Source organism: Muscardinus avellanarius, assembly GCF_963383645.1.
Source record: "Muscardinus avellanarius genome assembly, chromosome: 19".
Classification (NCBI taxonomy): Eukaryota; Metazoa; Chordata; class Mammalia; order Rodentia; family Gliridae; genus Muscardinus; species Muscardinus avellanarius.
Genome location: NC_137805.1, coordinates 5,278,388 through 5,303,740, shown reverse-complemented (window position 1 = coordinate 5,303,740; position 25,353 = coordinate 5,278,388). Strand labels below are relative to the sequence as shown.

At 37.3% G+C, this 25,353-nt stretch overlaps 1 protein-coding gene across 1 annotated transcript in view; it reads left to right on the top strand.

Annotated features, from left to right (window-relative positions):
- The window catches only part of SPTLC3 (serine palmitoyltransferase long chain base subunit 3), a gene marked incomplete at both ends in the record, with an annotated part of 150,548 nt that overhangs the window by 54,555 nt on the left and 70,640 nt on the right, over window positions 1-25,353 (top strand). Inside the window, 4 exons of the mRNA XM_080716163.1 lie at window positions 1,895-2,049; window positions 2,658-2,806; window positions 22,563-22,687; window positions 24,848-24,941. Of these exons, the coding sequence (XP_080572289.1) occupies window positions 1,895-2,049; window positions 2,658-2,806; window positions 22,563-22,687; window positions 24,848-24,941 (523 nt within the window). The remainder of the gene's footprint in view (window positions 1-1,894; window positions 2,050-2,657; window positions 2,807-22,562; window positions 22,688-24,847; window positions 24,942-25,353) is intronic.

Here is a 25,353-nt window from a genome sequence, read left to right as displayed (position 1 = left end):
AAAAGAAAGATAATGACTAAGCCAAGTGACCAATTAAATCTATACATAGATAAATATATGTCTGATTGCAATGCTTCTGATTTTTAAATCTCGAGTTGAGCTTCATTTTTTTGGTGCAGTTAAATTGCTGTGGAAAGCTAGTCTGAGACTCGAGGTCACTGACCTTTCAGAGGTGTTGGCTGCTCCTGAAGAAAGCTTCCTGCTGCTCAAAGGAATGGGGTGGAGTGAAAATACACCCATGCATATGCAGGAAGCCACACGTGTAGGGAGAAGAGGACCATGCCCCAAAGCAAGCCAGTCCATTCTCAGGCCATTTCTTCAATTCTAAGTAGGTTTCCAAGCTCAGTTGTCTCTCCCAGGAATGTGTAGGCTGCCAAACCTGTGTGTCAGATCTGGGTTAGTATTTGTGTCATGCACAAAGATACACTCTGTGTAGCTGAAAAGTAAACTGGCCCTTCCTTCTTTACAAGGGAGCTACAAGTGATGCACTGCTATTGAATGTGAAGATCACTCTCAGCAGAAAATCTTCCTCCACCCTGCAGACTAGGTTTGGATCCCTGTAATTTCTTGAAGCATTTATCTCAATAAAGAGGTAGCTGCCCATTTCCACATAGGTACAAATTCTGGATCTCTGAGTCAGGAGACAGAAAGTTGAGTCAGGATGGAGTATTTTGCCATCTTCCTCCATTTGGCCATGTGGCCACAATTATGTATTTCTTGTAACAGGAGATGGGGAGGCCTGGGTTACCTTTTCAAGTCAATTCTGAGTTCCTTCTCATTTGTAGACCCTCGTCCTGTAGTCTGGCAAGCTGTCAGCTGTAGTTTTAATATATTGTGGGCCAGGTTCTTGTCATCACTCGTGTGTTAGAGGGAAGTTGGGTAAGCCTGGGGCCAGTCTCACCCTTACTAAAGAAAGCAGCTAGGGGGTGGCATAACAGAGGTAATCAGAAGCCAAATGAACCAGGACCTCAGCTCTGACTTGGAGTGCAGTGGGAGCCAACCTAGGAATGAGTGAGCAGAGTGACAGAATATGTCTCATTTTCACTCATTCTTCTCAAACATACTTTGTATTTCCAGCATACCGACCCATTCACCCTTCTTGACCTCCCAGGCATCCCTGCCCATAATAACCTCATCCTGCCTTAGTGCCATCTCCAAGGTCCCTCCCACACAACACCTCCCTGATTCCTTCAACAAGTTGTGACTCTCACTCCTCTTCTAATCCTAGAAATGCCCAAAGTCCTCGGCTTAGGCCATCACCATGGCTCTACATTTTCTGCCGAGCATCAACTAAGTCAAATCATCCAAGGTGACATACCTTGCTTTGAGCCTCAGCTGGATTGGAAATCCTTCCAGTCATGGATTACACTTTATACAAGAACACAGAGATGTTGCCTCAGCTTCCAGGAAAGCCTGGTGCCTCCAAGCACGAGTCCATTCATTCTTCTAAAAACAAGATAAAGGGAAAGAGGTTAAGACCTAATTAGCATCTCGGGCATTTTCCCCATCTAAACTGCTTTGGACATAAACACCTGCTGTTCTTCTTAGCTGGAATTCTCCCTCCTTAGGGACTCTGTAGAGACTCCTGGTGTCCCCCGAATTGTTCTTGGATTTGCCTCATATTACACCGCCATCTTTACTACCCTTGTTGATCATGTTTTACCTTCCCCCAGTAAAGGGCAGGTTCTTTAAGGATGGAGGCTTCCCATCTTATTTGTGGGCCCCATTTGTTTCCTCAGCCACTAACTCTGACTCAAAAAATTACCTGCAGATGGACTGTCCACAGGGCTCATCCAGGTCTTCTCATAGACCTTAATTGTAAAGAAAATACAACAACAACAAAACAAAACAAAAACCCAGAGGCCAAAGCTGACCTCTGCTTCTGTTATAACAGGGTTTTGTGCCACTGTATCAAGACTTTGAGAATTTTTACACGCGGAACCTTTACATGCGAATCAGAGACAACTGGAACCGGCCCATCTGCAGTGCCCCGGCAGCTCGTTTTGACGTGATGGAAAGAGTGTCAGATGACTATAACTGGACATTTAGGTGAGGCCACAACTGGGAGGGGTTTAGTGGATTTAAAAAATCCATTCAAGGACATTCTAGCTTGGGCACCAGGATCCAGAAAACTCAAGGCATGAAAGCAGCCAGTTTTTCCATCACTTAGCTCTTTGCGGCCTCAGAATGCCCATGGAGGTGTCACCACAATTAAGTGAAGTAACAAGGTGACTTCTTTAGAATGTAATTAAAGTCAAGCCTGTGTCTGAAGGTGCAGGACACACAGAGGCCCCTTGAAGGGCCCTTTTCAGCCTTCTTGTCACATTGGACCCTCCCACTTCTCCCTGAAGGGAGTTCTATGTCCCTGTGGAAGTTCTAGTTGAACTTTAACCAGAGCCTGGGTGTCAGGAAAGCAATTGCCCAGGAAAATCAGGGGTAAGTCGTGCACCATGGTTCAGGATGCCATTCTCCAATACTCTGCCCTACTTCATCCTGAATGACTTGCTTCTAAGGACAGGCCATTTTGTACTGGCAAAAGTACAAGTGAAAAAGAAAAAAGTAAAAGACATGATTTGGACCAGCCCTGAGTTCTCTTGGGCACTGGGATGGTATTAAATAAGATAGTCCTTTGTGCTCACCAATCTGTCTTCCTGCAGATTTACTGGAAGAATCATCAAAGATGTCATCAACATGGGCTCCTATAACTTCCTTGGGCTTGCAGTCAAGTACAATGAGTCTATGAGTACAGTAAAGAGTGTTTTGGAAGAGTATGGCTCAGGTGTGGCCAGTACCAGACAAGAAATGGGTATGTACATTTACTTCTTAGGGATTTTATCTATTTGTGTCTCCGATAACTCATGGCTACCTCTCCAACCAAGACCGTATCTGGGCTGTGTGCCTCAAATGGCTAGTATAAAATTGAAAGAAAGAAAGAAAGAAAGAAAGAAAGAAAGAAAGAAAGAAAGAAAGAAAGAAAGAAAGAAAGAAAGAAGAAAGAAAGAAGGAAAAAGAAAGGGGCTGTCTTTTTTTAAATGTCTATTTAATTCCATTTCCCATGTTTTATTGGGTTACTTGGGTAATTTGGTTATTTTAATGTTGCTTTTTTTTTTTTGAGTACCCTTTAGACTCTAGGCATTAGTCCTTTGTCGGAGGAATAGCTAGCAAAGATTTTCTTCCACTCTGTAGACTCTCTCCTTTGCCTCTTCATTGTTTCTTTGCTGCACAGAAGTTGCAGAAACTTTCTAATTTGATGTCATCATCTTTATCACAATGCCTGATTTCAACTTATACCACAGAGCTAAACAAAAAAAAATTATAGTGTTTGGCACAAAAATAAACAATTGACCAGTGTAATAGAACAGAAAATATGGAAGTAAATCTGCACACTTATAGCAAGATGATTTTTGACAAAGGGACCAAAAACATGCACTGAAGAAAAAGTCTCTTCAGCAAATGATGCTGGAAAAACTGTGTATCCATGTGTAGAAGAGTGAAATTAGATCCACATCTTTCAGCCTGTACAACAATCAACTCAAGATGGATCAAAGGCCTAGAAATTAGATCAGAAGCAATGTAATTAATTAAAGGAACCATAGTATCAACTCTCCAAAATATAGATACTGGTAGAGACTTTCTCAATGAGACCCCCAAAGCTCAGGAAATAAAACTGAGTTGCTCTAATTTCTTAATAATATGTTACTTATCTTCATTTGAGGGTACAAAGGCAGAAGATTTTTTAAAAAGGAGTGCCACAGGCAGGTTGTGGGAGCAGGGTTGATTCCAATCTACACAGGACTGAGACACCCACACTGCCCCACTGGGAGATGAGCAAAGTCTGGGATAATACCTCCAGATCTCAGAGGTGCAGAGTCAGTAACCTTGAAGGATGTTTTTACTAGTGCTGTAAACACCCAGTCCAGGGTTGTAAATAACCAAAAGATACAATACTGAAGAAAAGGGCCCTCAACTCCATGAGATAAAACATGCCCATCATAGCTGGCAGGAGCTGGCAGAGGCAGCTTGACAGACAGTGACTTCCTGCAGAGGAAGCCAGTTCTGGAGCACAGGTCCCCGATTCTGTGAGTTCAGCAAACCCAGAGAAACTAGGCAGAAACAAAGTCCCCCATTTGGTACTGCCCACGGACTAAATTCTTTTTCCACCTACGGACGCCTCATTCCCCTCTCTAGGGAAAATTCTAAGGAAAGGACTTTGACAGTTTTCAAGTAAATAATTAGAGATCCAAAGAGAAGCCACCCACATGAATTTGAGGCATCCTGGACCATAAATATAAGGTGCCAAGAAGTGAATAAGTAAGAAGGGGTATTTGAAAGTATTCTGCAACATAAATAGCAATGTTAACATAACATGCAAGATTTAAGAATAGCATAATTCGAAAGCCACTTATTTTATAAAATTCAAGTGCTTTTTGGAAAGAGTTGTACTTTATAAGCTTACAAAAATGTTTATCGGTGCAAATGGATTAACAACAGATTTGCCTACTAAATGGAAAAGACTGAGATTTGGTCCAAAAATCTAAACTCAGCCATGCACTTTAATTTAAAATAAAACGGTACTAAACTAAAGTTATTAAAAGTATGAAAAGTAGAAACATAGGTCCCAACCAGGCATCTGTTTCCTAACTCCTGCTGTAACCACCAGTACAGTGCCCCCCCCCTTCCCAAGCCAGTGGAGGAAGTAGCAAAGGAAAAGCCCCAGAGGAAAGTTGCTTTCATACCTACACCTGTTAGAACAAAGACCAAAAATACCGCTGGGGATGGCGCATTCCAGGCGTATCTGTACAGAAGCATAAGTGCTGTACCTGATGTATAAAATGATATGCCACTTTTTCTTTTAGAGTTCAACTAAAGGATAATGGAATACAGAATTAAGGGAGGTTCTGATTTTCTTAAAGGTCTGTTTAACATTCCACAGGCCAATAGATGAGGGAAAATACGTACTTTTTACATCCAAAATATGAGACAGACTAAAATGGACAATTTATATCAAGCATTTGAAATATCTGAAATATTTTAAATTCATATTTTCTATTACTGTTGTTTTTGTTAGCATGCACCTGTACTTGGGCTGTCCCTAACGTCTAAGTTTTCCTAAAACTTAGTTAAAGTGCAGTAAAATTTGTGAGCGACCGAGAGTTGTGCATTAGAGAACTTTAGCCCTAACAGCTTACCAAAGTTTTAAGACATTGGCATCAGATATAGTCTATTCAAGGTGGCTTGCCTCCAGATTTTTTACTGAAAAGTCATTAGAAAGACTGTTTTCAAAACTTACACAGATTTTTAGATCTTTAGCACTGAAACTGAGAATTGTATGCAAACTATTCCCAATGTCTGAGTTTTGAACATAAAACAACAAAAAACAATATTTCTATTATGCAAAACAAATATTGAAATCCCTATTTTTATTATTGAATTTTTTCATTTTCAAAAAATAATGTCTTTAGATATAGAAGATGTTTATTTGAATATATTAATTTAACAATGGAAAATAAAAGACAGCAACCTCTAAGGCAAAAGCAACGTGTAAGTTCTTATTACTTCATGTGAATTGAGTTTCAAATAAAAAAGAAGCTGTAACTTTAAAAAGAAGTAAATGAATGGCTTAAGTATATGGTGTAAATATGAGCAAAAATGAAAGCAGAAATTAAGCTTAAATTATGAAACACGAAGCAGAATAAAAAGTCATGTGATAACACTAGGCATCAGATAACACTGCAGAGACATTCATGGACATTCATTTTCAGTGTAAAACTAGAAATTGGAGAAAAAATAAATTATGGAATGCTTCAAGAAGCACTGACTTAATTTGTATTCCACAGAAACAATAGCAAAAATATTTAAAAATGAAATAATGATATTTAAGTCTCAGTCTTTGAAAATGAATAAATGAAAATAAATAAATAAATGACATAGAAAGTAAAGGCACATAATTTCAAATGATTCATTGTTAATCTGGTATCTATATAATGAATTTTTTTGGTGGTACTGGGGATGAAACCCAGAGGCTTTCTACCTCCGGGCAATACTCCCAGACCCATTTTATATTTTATTTGGAAACAGGGTCTCACTAAGTTGCTGAGAGCCTCACTAAGTAGCTGAGGCTGGCTTCGAACCTGTGTGATCCTCCTGTCTCAGCCTCCCAAGCACTGGAATTACAAGCATGTGCCACCATGCCTGGCTCTATATAATGAATTTTAACCCTTAAAACATAATATTTGTATACTTTATCTTTTTAAATAATTACTGGATTGTCACAAAAATTTACAATATATTATGCTACAAAGAAAATTTTTTTAAGTTCCAAAAAGTAGAACATATAGGTCATACTCTTGGATTTCAGTGAAATAAAGCTTAAAGTAATTAAGAAAATTAGAAACAAACACTTGTTTAATATACTTTTATTGGTGCAGTGTAGTCTTACATCATGTAATTCAGAGGGATATCGATATACATGCACACAGTACTTGGTGGTCTTCCCCCGGCTTCCTTCCCACTCAAACCAACTCTTCTTAAAAATCACTTTAAAGTCTTAAATCCCTCTCAAAAGTAGCTCTCACAGAGCAAGTGAAATTATAGTTGTATCACATTCAGAAACTAACAATTGTGAGAATACAATATGATGCAGCTATTTGTATACTCAGAGGAAAATAGTATTACTTTAATAACTGGAAAGATTATAAGAATTTTAACATAAAGAAGACATTCCTAAATAGAATTAAAAATACCTTAAACAAAGAGACTTTCCTATGTTTTATGGTTAAACACTTAAAACATTCACTTTTAAGTCAGCAAAAAAAAAGATGTCCAATTGTGATCATCATTTTAATAACTTTTGGAAGTACTAAACAATAGTTATTCACTTATTTTTTGTTCTTTAAGTCAATAAATGTTTACTGAATGACTACTATGTTACAGATTAAGAAGTATATGTTTAACAAAGAAAGGATCCAATAATCACTTGCCAATAAACTTGCTGTTCACCTCTGTGGCTTCAAAGCCGAGATACGTGGGGAGTGGACGGACATCTGAAGAGCTCTTCTTGGCATTCCTGTAGAGTGAACTGAGTAGGTTGGCCGCTGACACTCTCCACCTGCTCACTTAAAACAGAGCTTTGGTCCATTTTCTCTACTTTACATACTTAAATAATCAAAACTTATCAGATATGAAGAGTTCAATAAAGACCATTTTTTAAATTCAACAGTAAAATCAACAATCAATTATAACCACAGAGGGTAAATTATATTGTTAATAAATATGAGAAAACAGTAAAAATTTAGGTGATAACTTTATTTTGAAAAGATTTAGAGCCTATCTGAAGAAAACTATAAAACGTTTATAAAGGACTTAATAGAAGATGTGAAAACGCATAGATACTATACCCTACTTAGTATGTGTGATAATGTTATCAATTATACCAGAAATGAATATGTAAATTGAACGCAGCCCACATGACATTTATGAGCAAGATGGGGATAAGTGGGTCTAACTTGAAACTTTTTGCACTCATTTGTATATTATAAAAATCATATTTCAGACCAGATGGAAAAGAATTAATAATTTCATTAATGTTGTAACAACTGGTTGCTATTATAAGAGAATAAGTCCTCTGTCACATATTACATCCAGGTAAATTATACCCTAGATAGATGCAAATTTGAGAATAAAATGTAAAAGACAACTAAATGCATATCCATGTTTATAGCAACACAATTCACAATAGCCGAATTATGGAACCAACTAGGTGCTCGTCAACAGATAAACGAATTACAAAATTATGGAATATACGCACAATGGAATTCTACTCAGAAATAAAGAACAAAAGTACGTCGTTTGTAGGACAATAGATGGACCTGGATAACATTGTGTTAAGTGAGATTAATCAGTAGTAGGAGGTGAAGGGTCATATGTTTTCTCTCTTAGGCAGGAGCTGGGGAGTTATTAGGATACCAGAGTGGCTTCGGAAAATGAAGGAGAAACTCCAGTGAAATCAGGCAGGTGGTCTAAGGGAAGGGGAGGGAGAAGAATGAAGATCAGTGCAGGAATCACTCCCATAGACATATTTGATAACACCAATGTCAAGCTCAACATCCTGGAGGAAAGGTCAGCGGGGAAAGCCCACTATCACCATGAATTGCATTATGATGTGAGACTAAATGCACCAATAAAAGTATACTATAAAAATCACCACCCAAAATACCTACAGAAATAAAATTTAAAATTAGTTAAAGAAGATAAACAAATGAATAAAATAAAAAGTGTTTGGACAATCCAAATATAAAACACACTTGAATGCAACCGTGAACACCCTGTTAGGAATGTCAGACTGTAACTCCCTTAATGTGAAAAACTAATTTCCATTTCTTAGCTTGTCACCTATGAATTCAACTTAACTTGGCAGAATGCTTTCTTGGGTGAAAAGGGTCCATTTCAAACCACCTCTAAGTTGACTTGATGTCATGTGAGCCAGAAGAAACCAGGCACTCTTCCCAGTTGGAAGAGAGCAGCATGTACCAACCTAACTGCTAGCCACCACTGTGTGCCCTTGAAGTTTCACAAGCTTGATCCAGGCAGTCTACTCTATCCTCATCCTCCACTCAACCAGAGAAAGTACATTCATAAATATTTACAGGAAAGAAAGCAATTTTAATAAAGATAAAAGTCAAAAAAGTTGGAAAAAGTTATTTTCAATATAAATGATAAAATGTCAATTTTCTTAACACATAGGACTTTAAATCTGCAAGAAAAAAATCCTAATTTAAGAAGTGAACAAAGTTTTTATAAAATTCTTAATAGCTAAGCTACACAGCTAGGATAATGTGACATCCATCAGCTCTCTTTCATCCCACTGCCATTAAGTTTCAGTGTCACATGTATACCTCATCTCTATTATGCATTACATGGATATCTGTGCTTTATACATAAATAGAATATGATAGCCCCTTGATCCCAAGAACCAAGGTTTTCCCTTTTTGGGGACAATATCGTCCTTACCCAGGATAATGACTGCCCTTGTGGTGGCAGTTCAGAAGCAGACAAAGGTGTTTCTCAGGAGCTGCTCAGATTCTAGTTTTTTCTATCTTGATGCAGGTGTTTGCGTGTGTGTGTGTGTGTGTGTGTGTGTGTGTGTGTGTGCATGTTCACTTCATAAAATTTCATAAAGTGCTATATTTATGATTTATTTCCTTTTCTGTGTGTCTACTATAATCCAGTGATAAAGTAGATTCTCAGTATGCAACCAGGCAGCTAACAGAAAAAATAAAAAGGAAATATAAGTGGCCAAGATGCTATGAAGAATATTCTGCCTCATTAATAATCAAAGAATGACTAAGCCAGTAAGGTATGATTTTTCACCAGTTGGCAAAACATTAAAAATGATAATATCCAGTCATTTCAAATGAGTGAAGAAAAGACAACCCTTTCATATCGTCGATAGAAAAAATGGAGGACAGTGTGAAAACATGCCAAGAGCAAGCCATTTAATTCTGAAATCTTATTTTGAAAATTTTGCTTTTAAAATTTGAATAGAGATTTAAAAATGCATGTTCAGGAATAATTATTGCTATGTGATAAATAATAATAGAACTTAGAAGAATAAGCAAGTTTGCAGCATGAAGAAGTAGATTAAATAAATCTGGTGTACCTGTCCAACATAATATTATTTAGCCATTTAAAACTATAATGTAGCTGGGTGTGGTGGTGCATACTTGTAATCTCAGCACTCAGGAGGCTGAGACAGGGGGATCACGGTTCACAGCCAGCCTCAGCTACTTAGTAGGGCCCTTTGCAACTCAGTGAGACCCTGTTTCAAAATAAAGAATAAAAAATCGGGCTGAGAGTGTGGCTCAGAGGTAGACTGCCCCTGGGTTCCATCCCTAGTACCGAAAAAAATAATTAAAAAAAATTATAATGTAGTTGCTACATGCAATGTTTGAGAGCTAAGTTCCTAAGGTTAAATTGCTTGGGTTCAAATCCTAATCTATGTTCTCAATTCTTACCTACATAAACTAGGAAATACATTGTTAAGAAAGTGTAAAAGATTATAAAATAATGCATATATGAAGAATTCTGAATTCTTTTAAGAGTGAATTATATGTACATCAAGAAAAAAGCTATATTTTATTTTATATTACTATCTCATTTTTTCACAAGGATCTCATATTCCCTGGGCTGATTATTTTTGTAAAAATGAGCAAAAGTAGGCTGGGAATGTAGATCTGTGGTAGAGTACATACTTAGCATGTGCGAGGCCTTACATTCGATCTCAGCACCGCAAGAGAAGGAGGGAGAGTAAAAGAAAAAAACCAAAGTCAAAATGAAGTCCGGTGGTCAGGTGTTTAGGTACAGTCTTATGACAAAAGTTCTAGCACTTCCAAGACGTTGCCACTGAATCAGACAGATTTTACAGCTTGCCAGAGCAGCTGTGGAGTAGGCAGTGTGACTTCTTTAGACTAAACCACTGGCTCTCAAACCCTGGCTCACATGAAAATTATCCACAGGAATAGAAAAACTGCAGGTTACTATCTCCGCTTGGCAGAACTTCCAGTTCAGTAGATTTGGACTAGGAGCCATGATTTTGCGTTTCTAGTGAGTTCCCAGTAATGTTGACACTGCTGTTCTGGGGCTTACACCTTCAGAACCCCCTGACACTACACAGCCTGGCTGACTTTCTTGATGACTTAGTCAAAAGTTTTCCAAAATGTAACCTTTTCCTTTGTAGAGGGTGAGCACCATGTTGCCTGGGAGAGGAAGTCTGTAATGAAAAATAGCAAGTAGGTTATAGGCATCCCAGAAAATCAGTGAAGTGGGTTAGTTTTGATCACTGGACATATCTTGACACCAATGCCCTGGATTTCCAAATCAAGAAACTATTCTTTCATTTCCTCCCCTTTCACATGTCTCTAGGAGGGCGTGTAGTTTCTTAGTGTTTATTTCCCCAAGCATCTGATGATGAAGAACAAATGTGAAATGGCAGCACCTTATTTGCATACACATAGTCTGTACATCCTCCCTGCTGCCACAGCCTCAGCCTTAACAGTGAGTCATCAGTTCACCTCTAAGAAAACAAACTCATGGAATGCCACAAGACTCATTCTCGTGCCAAGGAAAGATCATCTCAAATTGGTAGCTTTTCTGCTCAACAGCCTCATTGAAAACATTACATCCAAGCATCATTTCAATTTCCAGAAGGAGCCTCCAATATTGTTGCTTTCCAAAACTTCAAATTGTACATGTTGACTTAGGATTCCATGCAAGTGGATGTAACAGAAAATTAGTTTCCATTCTAAAGTTTCAAGTGTGACTTTTTGCCTTAGTAGTAATGTGGAATTTTGCTGAACTTTCTCTTTTACTGTTCAGTTTAAGAATATTGCTCTTAACCATTTGTTTGTAATAAAAGAAATCCCTCTTTGCAACTTATCTTCCTGATGAGTCAGTTCTCTGCTATTATTTAATTCAAGTTATAAAGGCTCCCTTTGATTCTCAAAAACTTATATTAAATCCAAAGGATGTACAATCTCATTAACCTGAACTTTTAAAGAAAAGGCCAGACTACATTTTTAAAATGCCTAAATTAAAGTACATTTTAGCTAAATTTTAATTTATGCCTTTCAAGATCACCTGGGAATTTCACCAAGGAGAGGTGTTTCTTTTATTTTTATTTTTAAATTTTTTTGTAGTAATAGGATTGAGCTCAAGGGCATTATACCCCTGAGCCACACCCACAGACCTTTATAGTTTTTCTTTTGAAACAGGGTTCCTCTAAGTTACTGAATTTGGTCTTGAACCTGCGATCCTCCTGTCTCAGTCTCCCAAGAAATGGAATTACAGGCATGCACCACCAAACTCAGCTGAGATCTTGCTGTCTTTTAAAAAGCAGTCCTAATTAACACATTTTTACATGAATCAATGCTATGAAAATGTTTTTCAACAGTGGATTTAAATAAGATATAAACATTCACACTGTATTTAGTTAATTTGCACACCACGTCCCTTCTTTATATCTATTGCACATTCTTCTCAGTTAAAATTATTGTAAATTCTGATTAATAAGATTTATTGTCTTATCTATCTAATAAGACAATATTGTTTTGTCTTTATCTAATAAGACAATTGTCTTTATCTAATAAGATTTATTGTCTTAAAATGAAAGTATATGTTGCTTTCTGAGGGCCGCTTGGCAACCTGAGACCTAGTAGAGTTCTGACAAAGTAATTATCCTTCTTTTAACAGTGATAGAAATTACAACCCAGTCAAATTTCAACTATCAGGGATAGTCTGAAAGTGTAGACTGTGGCCCTGTAGTTTCAGCAAAGCCAAGAGAGGTGCCAACAAGTTTACCTCACTATAATACTAGCTAACAAAGTGGTAGCTAGGATAATGGAATACTTCAAGACCCATAGAAATTCAGAATTTATAGATCATCTCCCTCCTTCCAACCCCATGTACCATAAGGTGAGACATAAGAAGTCCAGAGAACTTTCAGTGACTTGGCAACCTGTTACTTCAGCCTTTATGTTGAAAAGTCAAGAGCAGACTTGCGTCCTCTAGAGCCTCACCGAAGACCTCTTTGTATGAGTCCATACTGTTCAAGCTAAAACTAGAGCCATCTAGATCAAGGGTCACTAAATCAACCCACCCCAGTCCCCTGCCCCATTTTCATACTGCCTGCAAGCTGAGAATAGTTTTAGAGTTTTAAATAATTGAAAAAAGTAAAGATAATACTTGGTGGCCCATGAAAATTACATAAAATTCTAATTTCAATGCCCTTTAAGTTCTCTTAGAACACAGCCACACTTGTTCTTTTACATCACATCTATGACTGCTTTCACTGGACAGTGGCAGAGTTGAATAAAAGCAACCATAAGTCCAACAAAATCTCAACTATTTACTCTCTGGAACTCTGTAAAAGTTTGCTGATTGAGAAAAGTATTTGCTATCATTGTGATTTGGAGAGAAGAATCTCTAGATTTAATAGCAATGGACCAGATTTCCAAACTCAGTGCATATCAGTATACATCAGGTTGTAGCCTTCTTCATTAAAATTAGAAGTCCTATTAGATCCAAACATACTGAAAATACAGATCCACTTTCATCAGTATCAGCACCTGTGTATATCATTTAAGGATGCTGGTAACAACTTGAGGGAAATCAAGGATATTATCAGAGTCTGCACCTAATTTTTCACATTCATGCAGTCATCTATGGGAAGAAAGGCAAATGGGATGGGGAAAGGACCACTTGATAGCAATGTAATACCTATTTATTCACACTCTCCTTATAATGCAAGAATTAGATATGGCAGTATGATGGAAGTCACTTCTGATTATCTTAGCACCTGTGATTCTTCTAACACACCCAACACAACCTAAATATATCACCTGACTTCTCACTACTGAAAAGGCTTGAGTTTCAGCGTCCAGAACTTCATCCAGGCTTCTCTTATTTTTCTTGTACCTATTTCATATATCTATGCTCATTCGTCAGGACATAGATATGTGCATATTGCTTTAAACTCTGCATTAACCTGATCGCTTTGTATACTTGGAGTAACTTTTAGTGATCTGAGGAGGAGGAAAATAAATTCTTCTAATGAAGAGCTGGAACTAAAGACAAAATATAGAACATAGCCTTACATATTAATCTTTATCTGAAGTATAGTAAAGAGTATTACTCATCTTATCAGATACCTTTTTCAAATTTATATCTTTCACTTAACATAAAATGCAAAATGAAGCCGGGTGTGGTGGTGCATGCTTGTAATCCCATCATTTGGGAGGCTGAGACTGGAGGATCACAGTTCACGGCCAGCCTCAGCTAGTTAGTGAAGCCCTTTGCAACTCAGTGAGACCCGGTTTCAAAATAAAGAATAAAAAATAGGGCAGGGGGTGTAGCTCGGAGGTCAAATGCCCGTGGGTTCCACACCCAGACCCACAAAAAAAATGCAAAATGAATAATAAAATCACAAAACTAGGTTTGGGCACAATTTTTCTAGTGTTTCCATGTTTTTTCTAGTTTTCAATATTTTTCTAGTGTTTCAGTGTTTCTAGTGTAAATTTCTTTCCCAAGGTAACATGGCTAACAAATAAAATGATCACATGTATCACAAACTCAAGTGTGCAAGAAGTATGTTAGGTTCTTTTCTTTTAGTAAATTAAATTGATTCCAAACCCAACCTGGCTCTTTTACTTGTAGTACATTTTAGAATTCCATCATTGAAGCTCACCAACATCAAGGATGTTTCCTCGTCTTTAGCCGACATCAGAGATGTTTCCTGGTCTTTAGCCCCAAGACTACACTGTTCAATGCCAATAGCTCACTGATTCTATCAAGGCAATCCCTGCAGTCTAGCCTCCCAGTGTTTCTGTGCCCTGTTTGATGACCCTGAGGCATCCCTGGTAAGAATAGAAACCCAAGTATCTGTCATTCAAGTAGCCTTTATGTAACTTATAATCGTCTCCATGCAGCTACCACCCAGAGATGTAGAGAGATCTATGGCTCCAGTCTTGATCAAATCTCTCTTTCTCTCTCTGCTTCAGATACCCTAATCTTTCTCCTTTGAGTATATATAAGTTTTTCTAAAGATCTGAAGTAAACAGCTTTCACTTTGGGTCCTGTATAATTAAATTCCCCAGAAGCAAAAGGCTAAATAGTATCCAGCCACATACTAAACAGAGAAGGAAGAAAATATTTTTATTTTAAAGGAATATTATAATAATGTATAATTTAATATTTCAAAAATTATACTATGATATTTATTAACGACAAATATTTATATATAAAAATATAGAAGCTTGGCACCACTAATACTATCAGCTGTCAGAAGTTCCTGCTTTACAAAGTACCACAGAATAGGAATGATTCTAGGTTCAGGCTGAATCAGAATCTTGGCTCTAGATTTTCAACTGTATGGCCTTGGAACTTCTGAAAAATTTTAAGGGTGAACTAAACTTTTAAGCATGTCCTCATCTCTGAAATAGGGATAATCACAGTACCAACCTCAAAAAGTCAAATTAACATCAGTTGAGGTAAGCCTTGAAAAAACATTGATGAAGATCAGCACATAGTTGAGGATGGCCTGCTCTTATTAGCTCTTCCTCTTTTTAGTAGCAGCCTATTTCCTGTGCTTACTTTCTCATTGGTAAAACAAGAGCACAATTGCTAACTTTTATACAATGTGTGTAGGTGTGAGGATAGTAGAGTATGTAGCTGCAAGGACTAAATTAATCATGGCACATCAAGAGGCACTCCTTCCAACTTGCTTCTTCTGCTTCCTTCTACCTTTTATCATGGAGACAAATTTTTAAAGTGATAATTAATAATTAATAATAATAATGATCTGTTTAGATAATACAATAATGTAATATATACCATTAATAATAATTATTATTATTAAATCAGTATCAGTAATAATAGCACTAGGCCGGGGGTGGTGGCACACACTTGTAATCCCAGCATTGGAGAGGCAGAGACCAGAGGATTGCAGTTCGTGGACAGCCTCAGCTACTTAAAGAGGCCCTTCACAACTCAGTGAGACCCTGTTTCAAAAAATAAAAATACTAAAAAATAGGACTTGGGGTGTAGCTCAGAGGTACAATGCCCCTGGGTTCCATCCCTAGTACCAAACAAAAAAAGTAACAATAGCATTATAGTTACATGAGGAAAATTTTGTTTAGAGAAAGCATACATTGAAATATTTAGGGCTAAGGGAGATAGTATGAATGCAATTCATTAAAGAGTTCAGGTATGTATATATATATAATTCTTATATTTTATATGTTGAGATAATTAAGAAATAGACAAATGGTTAAAGATGTAGTTAAATGATAACATTTGCAGAATCTGGATGAAGAATATCTGGGAATTCTTGATACCATTTTTGAAACTTTTCTGTAGGTTTGAAATACATCAAATAATTTGGAAGACATTATGATAAGTGAAATAAGTCAGACACAGAAATAAAAAAGTTGTATGAGACCACTTAGATGTAAATTTGTTTTAAAAAGTCAAAATGCATAAAAGGAGAAAATGAGACAATGGTTATGGAAAATCAGAAAATGAGATGTACACAAAATAGTAGATAAGTAGTGAACAAGTCTAAAGATCTAATGTACAGCATCAGGATTACATTTAACAATATCATCCTGTTCTTCAGATTTCTGCTGAAAGAGTAGATTTTAGGGGCTCTTGGCACGCACAAATACAAACAGATCATAGATGTTAAATATTATTATACTTTTAATATCTGCATTTATTTTTGAATATCTTGTTTATATCTCAGATTCATAAAAATATAAATAAAACTTTTTTTAAATGATGCCAGGCAGGGTGGTGCACGCTTGTAATCCCAGCGTTTGGGAGGCTGAGACTGGAGGGTCACGGTTCATGGACAGCCTCAGCTACTTAGTGAGGCCCTCCGCAACTTAGTGAGACCCTGTCTCAAAATAAAGAATAAAAAATAGGGCAGGGGGTGTAGCTCAGAGGTAGAATGCCCCTGGGTTCCATCCCTAGACCCACAAAAATAAATAAATAAATAAGAATGATAACATGAGGCAAGGGAGAAGTCTTTATTCTGTCTACTTAAAAATTCAAAGCTCTTCCCTCATCAGTAATATTTATCATGAAGACTAATAATAATTATATGCCCATGCTTCCCGTCAGATCTTTTTTTGCATCAAATTCTAATTATCTGTTAATACTTTAATCTGCAGGAAACAATGAGTGGTTTGTTTAATATAAAACCCTGGGTAGGTGGGCAGTATAAGTGCTGTTGCTATTTTACCAGAATTTGTCAGGATGGAAGGTCTCCGAATACCGCAGCCGTGGGCTAACATTCAGTGTGGCTGTATGACCCAGACCCATTGAAGACACTACACCTTTTTCTGGCACTCTTTTTCTGAGTGTTGGCCAGAAAAACGGAGTCATTCTTGAGGAGTGTGGCTCCACAACCTCCTTCAAACTGAAAACAATTGGAAAAAAAGAAAACACCAAGATATTGTTTCATCCCCAAGTTTTGGCACAGAAAGAAAGATAGAAGAGGGAAAGAAGGAAGAGAGGGAGGGAAGGAAGAAGGGAAAAGAGCACCCAAGAACTTTGAGGTGATGTGTAAAGGTGGACTCCTTTAGGCAGAAGGATAGATGCTGATTTAAATGTAGGAGTCTCTAGTTCAAGCCAAATGGCCCAGATGTGGAGCAGTGGACAAGGCACAACTGGAAAAAACAAATGAGATCCTTGGAAGATCCTCACAGTAAGTGACAAGCTGCTTTTAGGCCAAGTCTGGAAATAGTCCACAAACAGGACATTCTGGATCAAAGTGACTACAGACACCGTTTGGAAAATTTCTTTACACATGCCACAAAGGAAGAATAAGTAATTGTGAAACAAGCCTGGTAGCAACACCATCACTCTCTGCTATTAATCAAATTTAATGTGTCAGTATGCAGGCCAGCAACCTCCATATTCTGACTGAGGAGTATGAGCCCATCAGTAGCAATAAAAGTTTATAGTCCATACACAGAATGTTGGTGTTTTATCCTGAATCTAATTTTTCATAGATTTGACTGGTGGCAGTGACCCCAATGTTTGGCATATAAAAATATTGCTCAGAGAGCTGGCAAGAGTATTCATACAGTTTGGATTCTTTTTTTTTAATTCACAAAGCAGGTTTTGAGTATCCTACTGTATAAACTATCAGGATAATAACAAGTTCATTATAACAAAGTAATTTGAACATCTATTGTCACTAGTCAACTTGTGGCTCTTACTGACCTTCAGAGACAGGGAGGGAATGAGGTGGGAATTGGGTAGGGGTTAAATCAGTGATGTGTGCATGTCTGTACACACAAGTTTTTTACCACAATATGATGTATGAATATAATGCACCAATAAAAATCTAAAAAGAACAAAAAATAAAAAACAGGAAAAAAGAGAAACAGAAATAAAAACTATTATGGACTCACTTGCATTTTGGACTACAATTAAAGCTAAGTTTTCTTGCTATTTAAAAAATTCAATATTTAAATACCAAGTACATATTTTAAAATATAATTTCAAGAACCACCTGATACAGGGACCACCAAATGAAACTTAATATCTATATTCAAATGGGACATGGCCTGTCTGTTTGTGGAAAGAAAGTAAAGCAACTGCTTTGTTTTCCCCAAGCTCTTCCTACTTTTTTATTTCTTGAACAAAAAAGTAGAAGCACCTACTTAAAACAAAGAGTCATACTTGTAAATTATTTCTTAAATAATTCTACCTCAACCCAAACCAGTTTAGACTAAACCTCAAAGGCTTGACTTTCTGAGATAGAAAATGCCCAGCCATCCTGGAAATCTCTAAACTGTGTTTATAAAACCTGAGCTCTGGACACTAAACAGATATTCCATAATAACGGGAATGGGAGACTATTGATTCCTACAAATGAAGACAAAGTTCCATATGCAAAACCATTCCTAACTTGTAACTCACCTGTAAGACATTGGATAATGGCAATTATTCTGTTTAAAAATTACTGAATTAAAGCCGGGCGTGGTGGCACACACTTGTAATCCCAGCATTTGGGAGACTGAGACTGGAGGATCACGGTTCATGGACAGCCTCAGCTACTTAGTGAGGCCCTTCGCAACTCAGTGAGACCCTGTTTCAAAATAAAGAATAAAAAATTGGGCAGGGGGTGTAGCTCGGAAGTCAAATACCTTTGGGTTCCATCCCCAGACCCGCAAAAAAAAAAAAAAAATTTACTTAATTAGGCTGGTCGTGGTGACACAGGCTGGTAATCCCTGTGCTTGGGAGGCTGAGACAGGAGGATCACACAGGTTTGAAGCCAGCCTCAGCTACTTAGTGAGGCTCTCAGCAACTTAGTGAGACCCTGTTTCCAAATAAAATATAAAATGGGTCTGGGAGTATAGCCCAGAGGTAGAAAAGCCCCTGGGTTCCATCCCCAGTACCACCCAAAAAATAATTACTTAATTAACCATCTGCCTATAGAAATTCAAAAAAGGGCCGGTGTCTAAAGACACCAAGTCAACCATTTTGTGTGTGTGTGTGTGTGTGTGTGTGTGTGTGTGTGTGTGTGTGTGTGTTTTGTACTGGGGTTTGAACTGCAGGGCAGTCTACCTATGAGCTATACCCCCAGCCTTATTTTATATTTTATTTTGAAATAGGGCCTCCCTAAGTTGCTAAGGGTCTCATTAAGTTGATGAGGCTGGCTTTGAACCTGCAATCCTCCTGTCTCAGCCTCCCATATACTGGGATACAGGCATGTTCCACCACAGTATCTGTTTGTTCTAAGGACATTTAGTGGTGTGACTGTCATAAATAAACCCCTGAGATGGAAGTCTTGGAACCATCAAGAGTAAAGACTTATGGTGAATAATTGTGTATGCATTTCTGAATGACTGGGACAGGATAGAGCTATTAACTGATCTTATGGGAAGAAAAGGCTCATGAGAAAATTTACCAAGTGAGCAAAATTGGATACTTTCTGTTTTTACCAAAGGACTGGTCTAGATGTAGACATTTTCACACTTAAGTTCACAGCCTAGACACCTGTGAGTTGGCATTGCATGGCCTTTTTATTTTCCTAGTTCCATCTCTGCCTTCACTCTTCATCAACACATGGGCTATACCAGCACCTACTACATACATGTCAGTACTGGGCTAGGCACGGCGGTCTAAAACCGGATGATCTACTCTCCATCTCTGATACTATCATTGATATCTATGGAAGCCATATGATCTCACCCATAGAATCTGCACCTTGTGGGCACCTCTGTAAGAGAGAATATTATCCTACAAAAGTTCTCAGTTTAATTTTTTTTTTTTCCTTATTGGGGATGGAACCCAGGGGCATTCTACCTCCGAACTACACCTCCTGCCCTAATTTTTATTCCTTATTTTATTTATTTATTTATTTATTTATTTATTTATTTATTTATTGTGGTACTGGGGTTCCTGGAAGCCCTTCTACCTCCAGACTACACTCCCAGACCTATTTTATACTTTTGAAACAGGGTCTCTTACACCAGCGCGGCTGGCTTCGAACCTGCGCCATCCTCCTGTCTCCACCTCCCAAGCGCGGGGATTACAAGCGTGCGCCACTACGCCCGGCCATTCTTTATTTTGAAACAAGGTCTCACTGAATTGCAAAGGGCCTCACTAAGTAGTAGCTGAAGCTGTCTTCGAACCACGATCCTCCTGTCTCAGCCTCCCAAATGCTGGGATTACAAGCGTGTGCCACCGTGTCCAGCTCGGTTTAATGTAATAAGTGCCATAATCAGAATGTGATAAAGATTACGCATACTCAGAAAAGAAAAAAAAATCAATTTTGTTTTGTCTTGGGAAGTTGAGAAAGATGACAGAGAAACAATCCCATGTTAGAGTGATGGGCCACCAGGACTGGAAGGCCATTCTACATGGAGGAAAGAGGGCTGTGCAAAGGCTGGGAAGCCAGACCTTGCGTCTTCTCCTTCCCCTGCAGCAACTCCAAGGAGATGGAACAGTGGCAGAGCTGAGAAGAGAGCCCAGGCCCGGTGCCCGGCCAGTGGTCTTTTTACTACCTGTTCTTGGGGACATTACTATTGGAGTACAGTCTTTTCTAGCCAAAATCAAATCTAACAACGATTATGTGCCAATGTTTTTATCTTAGATTTGGTTTCCATTTCTGTTCTATAACCTCTAGTAGATAATACAAGTTTTAAATTACAATTTAAACTTTTAACTTTCCCTCCAAATCTTGATTGACTGAGGTTGACTCTGCTATTATACTTCTGACAACTTTGGAGATAAATGAATTCGGGTTTGAGAAGAAAGGCCACTACCTATCTGTTGTGACCTCTCTTGAAGGGTTGAGATTGCCCTCAAATGTCCTATTCAACATTAAGTGCAAAAATAAATCTTTAAACTGACAATACACTATCTGCTTAAGTTTAACCATAATAAGGGAACTTTAAGCATAATAAGGGAACTAACTTAACAATTTGAATAGAATTCTAATAGCCCACTGTGTATAGTAACATATATTGCTCCTTAGGTTAAATAAGCATGTTTTTAATATCCCCTACACATGCTAATAATATTCTTCTCACTTAAATCTCGGCCACAGGCTTCTAAATTCTATAGATGCAAATTATAGCATTTCTCCATTTTTCCAAATTATAGCATTTCTCCAAATTATAGCATCTCTCCATTTTTCCCTTTCTGCCAAATGAATTATCAAGAAAATACTGCCCAATAAAAATATAATGCAAGACCTATAGTTTTTAATTTTATAATACCTATATTAAAAGCTAAAATAATAGGTAAAACTAATTTAACAATACATTTTATTTAACAGTGTATCCAACATTTTCCATTTAAACATGTAATCAGTCTAAAATATCTGAATGAGTGATTTTATATTCCTAAAATACCTGAATGAGTGATTTTTTGTTTCTATTGTTCCTATGTTAAGCCTTCAAAATATGGTGCATTTTTAATATTTATAGCACCATCTCAATCCATACACTAAATTTTGAATGGCTAATGCGAAATATAATACTATAAGATAATAAAGTGGCATTTTAGTTGAGTATTTTACAGTGCTTCAGTATTAAATTTCAAGTGAATTAAAATTAAACAAAATTTTAAAATATAGTACTTCAACTGCACTAACCACAAGTATCTGGGGGCTACTGCATTGGACTGTGTAAATCTGGAAGTTGGAATGATGGTATACAGGAGATATGTGAAGTATCAACATTGGCCATCAGCAAGACACAAGGAATTCATGTTTAGAAGGGATAGAGGGCAAGCATCGAAAGGCAAGAGATAGAACATAAATTTGCAGCCAAGCCTTGCTTCCAACAGTGTACCTTACTTCTGTAAGGGCTAGGGGGCACTCTAAATCTAAGCCATTGCAAGTATTAATATGTGTATATTACAAGTATATGTGTAAATATATGCATGTATCATTGTATGTATATATTATTAGCATTTATGGGAGTCATGGGATCTGTTTGATCTTAGGTGGAGAAATCCCTGTGAACATTTAAATTAAATTGTGAGATATAGGGTGAAGAAAGAAGAACTGTGGTACATTTTACAAATTTATTGCATTACAAAATAATAGAAAAGTTAAAAAGTCTTAAGTAAAAGGGCCAATGAATTCTCAAAAAGCAAACAAACCTGTATGACCAGCACAAAAATTGGGAAACAGAACGTTCAGAGAATCTCAAAACCAACCTCATCTTCCTAAAAAAGGAACCACTATGTCTAATGCTATAGATGGTTGATACTGCAGATTTGTTTTGTCAGTTTTATGAATTTTGTGTAAGTGGATTCATACAGGTTATACTCTTTTAAATGCCTGACTTCTTAGCAGTGTATTTTGTGAGATTTATCCATGCTGTGTGGAGCAGTTTAACTAAGCAAACAAGTATGATAAACAGATTTAATCCAGCTTTTCAGTCTTGTACAGATATTTTGGTGAAGTATATCTACTGCAATTTGGGTTTTCATTCTTGAACTTATTGAAAAGAGAATGACTCCTCATATACCTCCATGTGCAGGTACCTTGGATAAACATCAGGAGCTGGAGGACCTCATGGCTAAGTTCCTGAATGTAGAGGCAGTGATGGTCTTTGGAATGGGATTCGCAACTAACTCAATGAACATCCCTGCACTAGTTGGGAAGGTGAGACTCGTTAACATAAAAGTTTTCTGCTATAATATTCCTAACCATTTTAACTCTGAGAAGCTCACTTGTTAGAAGTTTGGCTGAGATGGTCCTTTTCTTAGAAGACATTAACTGACATTTTTTAGCAAGCATGCCAGCAAATCTCTTCATCATGATGTTCCTAGTCATACAATTACAGGCCCACATGGAAATAAAACTTTATCTTTCCTAACAATTTAGCAAATTCAATCAGTTTTAGGCTCTTGAATCCCCATTTACAAGGTTACAAATACTTATTAAGCATTTATTTGGACAAAACATTTTCTCATATTATTCATTTATGTATGCATGCATGTTTTATTAATTTAATCAACCATAAATTGAGAATCTATGGTGTTCTATCATGGGGCCAGATACAGGACATAAAAGATGAATCAGACTTGTGCATCGTAAATTTAAGTAGTTTACACTCTAGTTGGGGAAATAATATGCTAAATAAAATTGGATGAATCACAGAAAGAGCACACACATATACAGGACAAAATAGTCACCCAGAACTTCATGAGGAAGACTGTGACGCCTGTGAAGGTGGGGACATGAGAACAGCATTTCACAGGTAAGTAACATACTATCTTACAACCAGGAAGAAAGGATGGCATGTATGAAGTAGAGCGGTTGGGAGGAACTGGACCATAAGACAGTGGTCAGAAAGAGACCAAAAAGGAAGACAGGGGCCAAATCACAGAACTTTCTAGTATAAGTCATGCCACAGTGTTGAAAACTATTCCTGAGGAAAAAAAATGAGAAGCAGGCAAGTATGATAATCAGGTCTATATTTTTAAAAATCTAGTGACAACTAAACGCACTGTGTTATCTTAAATTGAATTCTGTTTTGAAAAAAAATACAAGGAAAAATAATAGCTATAAGAGACATTAAGGCAGTGTTTGTTAGAACAGTTGGAAAATTTAAATTTGAATTATGTATTAAATGACAGTAATGTATAAATGTGGAAGTTCTTATATTTAATCATTGTATTGTGGTCTTGTAGGAGAATAGTCTTGTTTTTAGAAATACATGCCTAAAAATATAGAAGTTAGGTATTATGAGGCTTATAATAACTCTCAGATGTTTCAACATAAAATTATAAATATGTACACATATGTCTACAGTGTAGAGATAAGAGAATTTTTCTGGCTTTGATTCAAATACATAACACACATTATGTGAGATTATCATATTATAAAGGAGAACTTAAGGATCCCAGGTGGTAACCAAGGCAAAAGCCCCACATAATTTTTCTCTGCATTTTGAGTATACTTGAAAAATTCTACAATTTAGAAATTTTTTAATTAAAAAACAACAAAAATTTGTAAACAACTAGTCATCTTTTAAAGTAGTAAATTAGACTTTTCCCACTTACTGCAGACTGAATTGCCACCTATACTTTTCCAAATTCAATATTTTTAACTGGGAAGCAGTGACACTTCTGTCTACATGAGATATGAGATGTGAATCTCACTACATGGAAAGTGAGAATCACAAAGCGAGACCTTGAAACATCCTACTGGAAAAGCCCTTGCTTTCCAGGAAGAATCCTAGCATTTGGGAGGCTGAGACAGGAGGATTGTAGTTTGCAGACAGCCTCAGCTACTCAGGCCCTGTGTAACTCAGAGAGCCCCTGTTTCAAAAAAAAAGAATAAAAAATAGGGCTGGGAGTATAGCTCAGAGGTAGAATGCCCCTGGGTTCCATCCCTAGTACTGCTCAAAAAAAAAAAAAAAAGAAAATAATAATTGAAACCACCCCCAATAATCTGGCATGGAATAAAACAGCCCGGCCAATCCACAAGCCTCCCTAAACCACATAAGTTTTCTTATCACAGATCAAGTCTTCCTATAGCTAATGCTTACCCAAGATTTTGAATGGAGCTCTCTTTGCACACTCTTTGTAAATGTTCCAGTTAAGATTTAATCTCTGAAAACAATACTCATCTCTAAGAGCTAACTGCCATTCAGGATTTTATCCATATAAATACCAGCTTAAGTCCTTGGGATTTTAAAATTAATGAGGGCTTTGGGAGTCTGTGTAATGGGTTTTAGAGTGCCTTCCCATTCCCAGAAGTTGTTTTTCCTTTGTTTTTATCAATTGGCTGTGTTCTATGTGCTTGCTTTCTGCACAGGGATGCCTCATTTTAAGTGATGAGTTAAACCACACCTCTATTGTCCTTGGGGCCCGACTCTCAGGTGCAACCATAAGGACCTTCAAACACAACAGTGAGTATCAGTGCGTTCATCCAATGTGTAATGGCTTGATCCTAGCAAAAAGCAAAGATGATTGATAGGCTTTGTCCTTGCTCTTCAAACCTAGGGAAACTCAACTATGTGTATATTCACTGCTGGCTTACTGACCTCTGGCAACCTGGAACAAATGGCTGAAGTTTATTAAAACTCAGATTGCAAATAGTAACCCAAAGCACTCACGTCGCCATTAGTGGTGCTCTGATGTGGCCTCCGATGACATGATGATCTCTTGGGAAGGCCACTGAGTCGACAAAGTGCAGTAACTCTCCCCTTTCTAGAACTCTGCTTCGGAAAGCGAAATGACTTCAGTTCTGAGATAAAGTCAAGCAAAGCAGTGACCTTATTTATTATTATTATGCCTCCTTTTACCATCCCCACCTTCAGA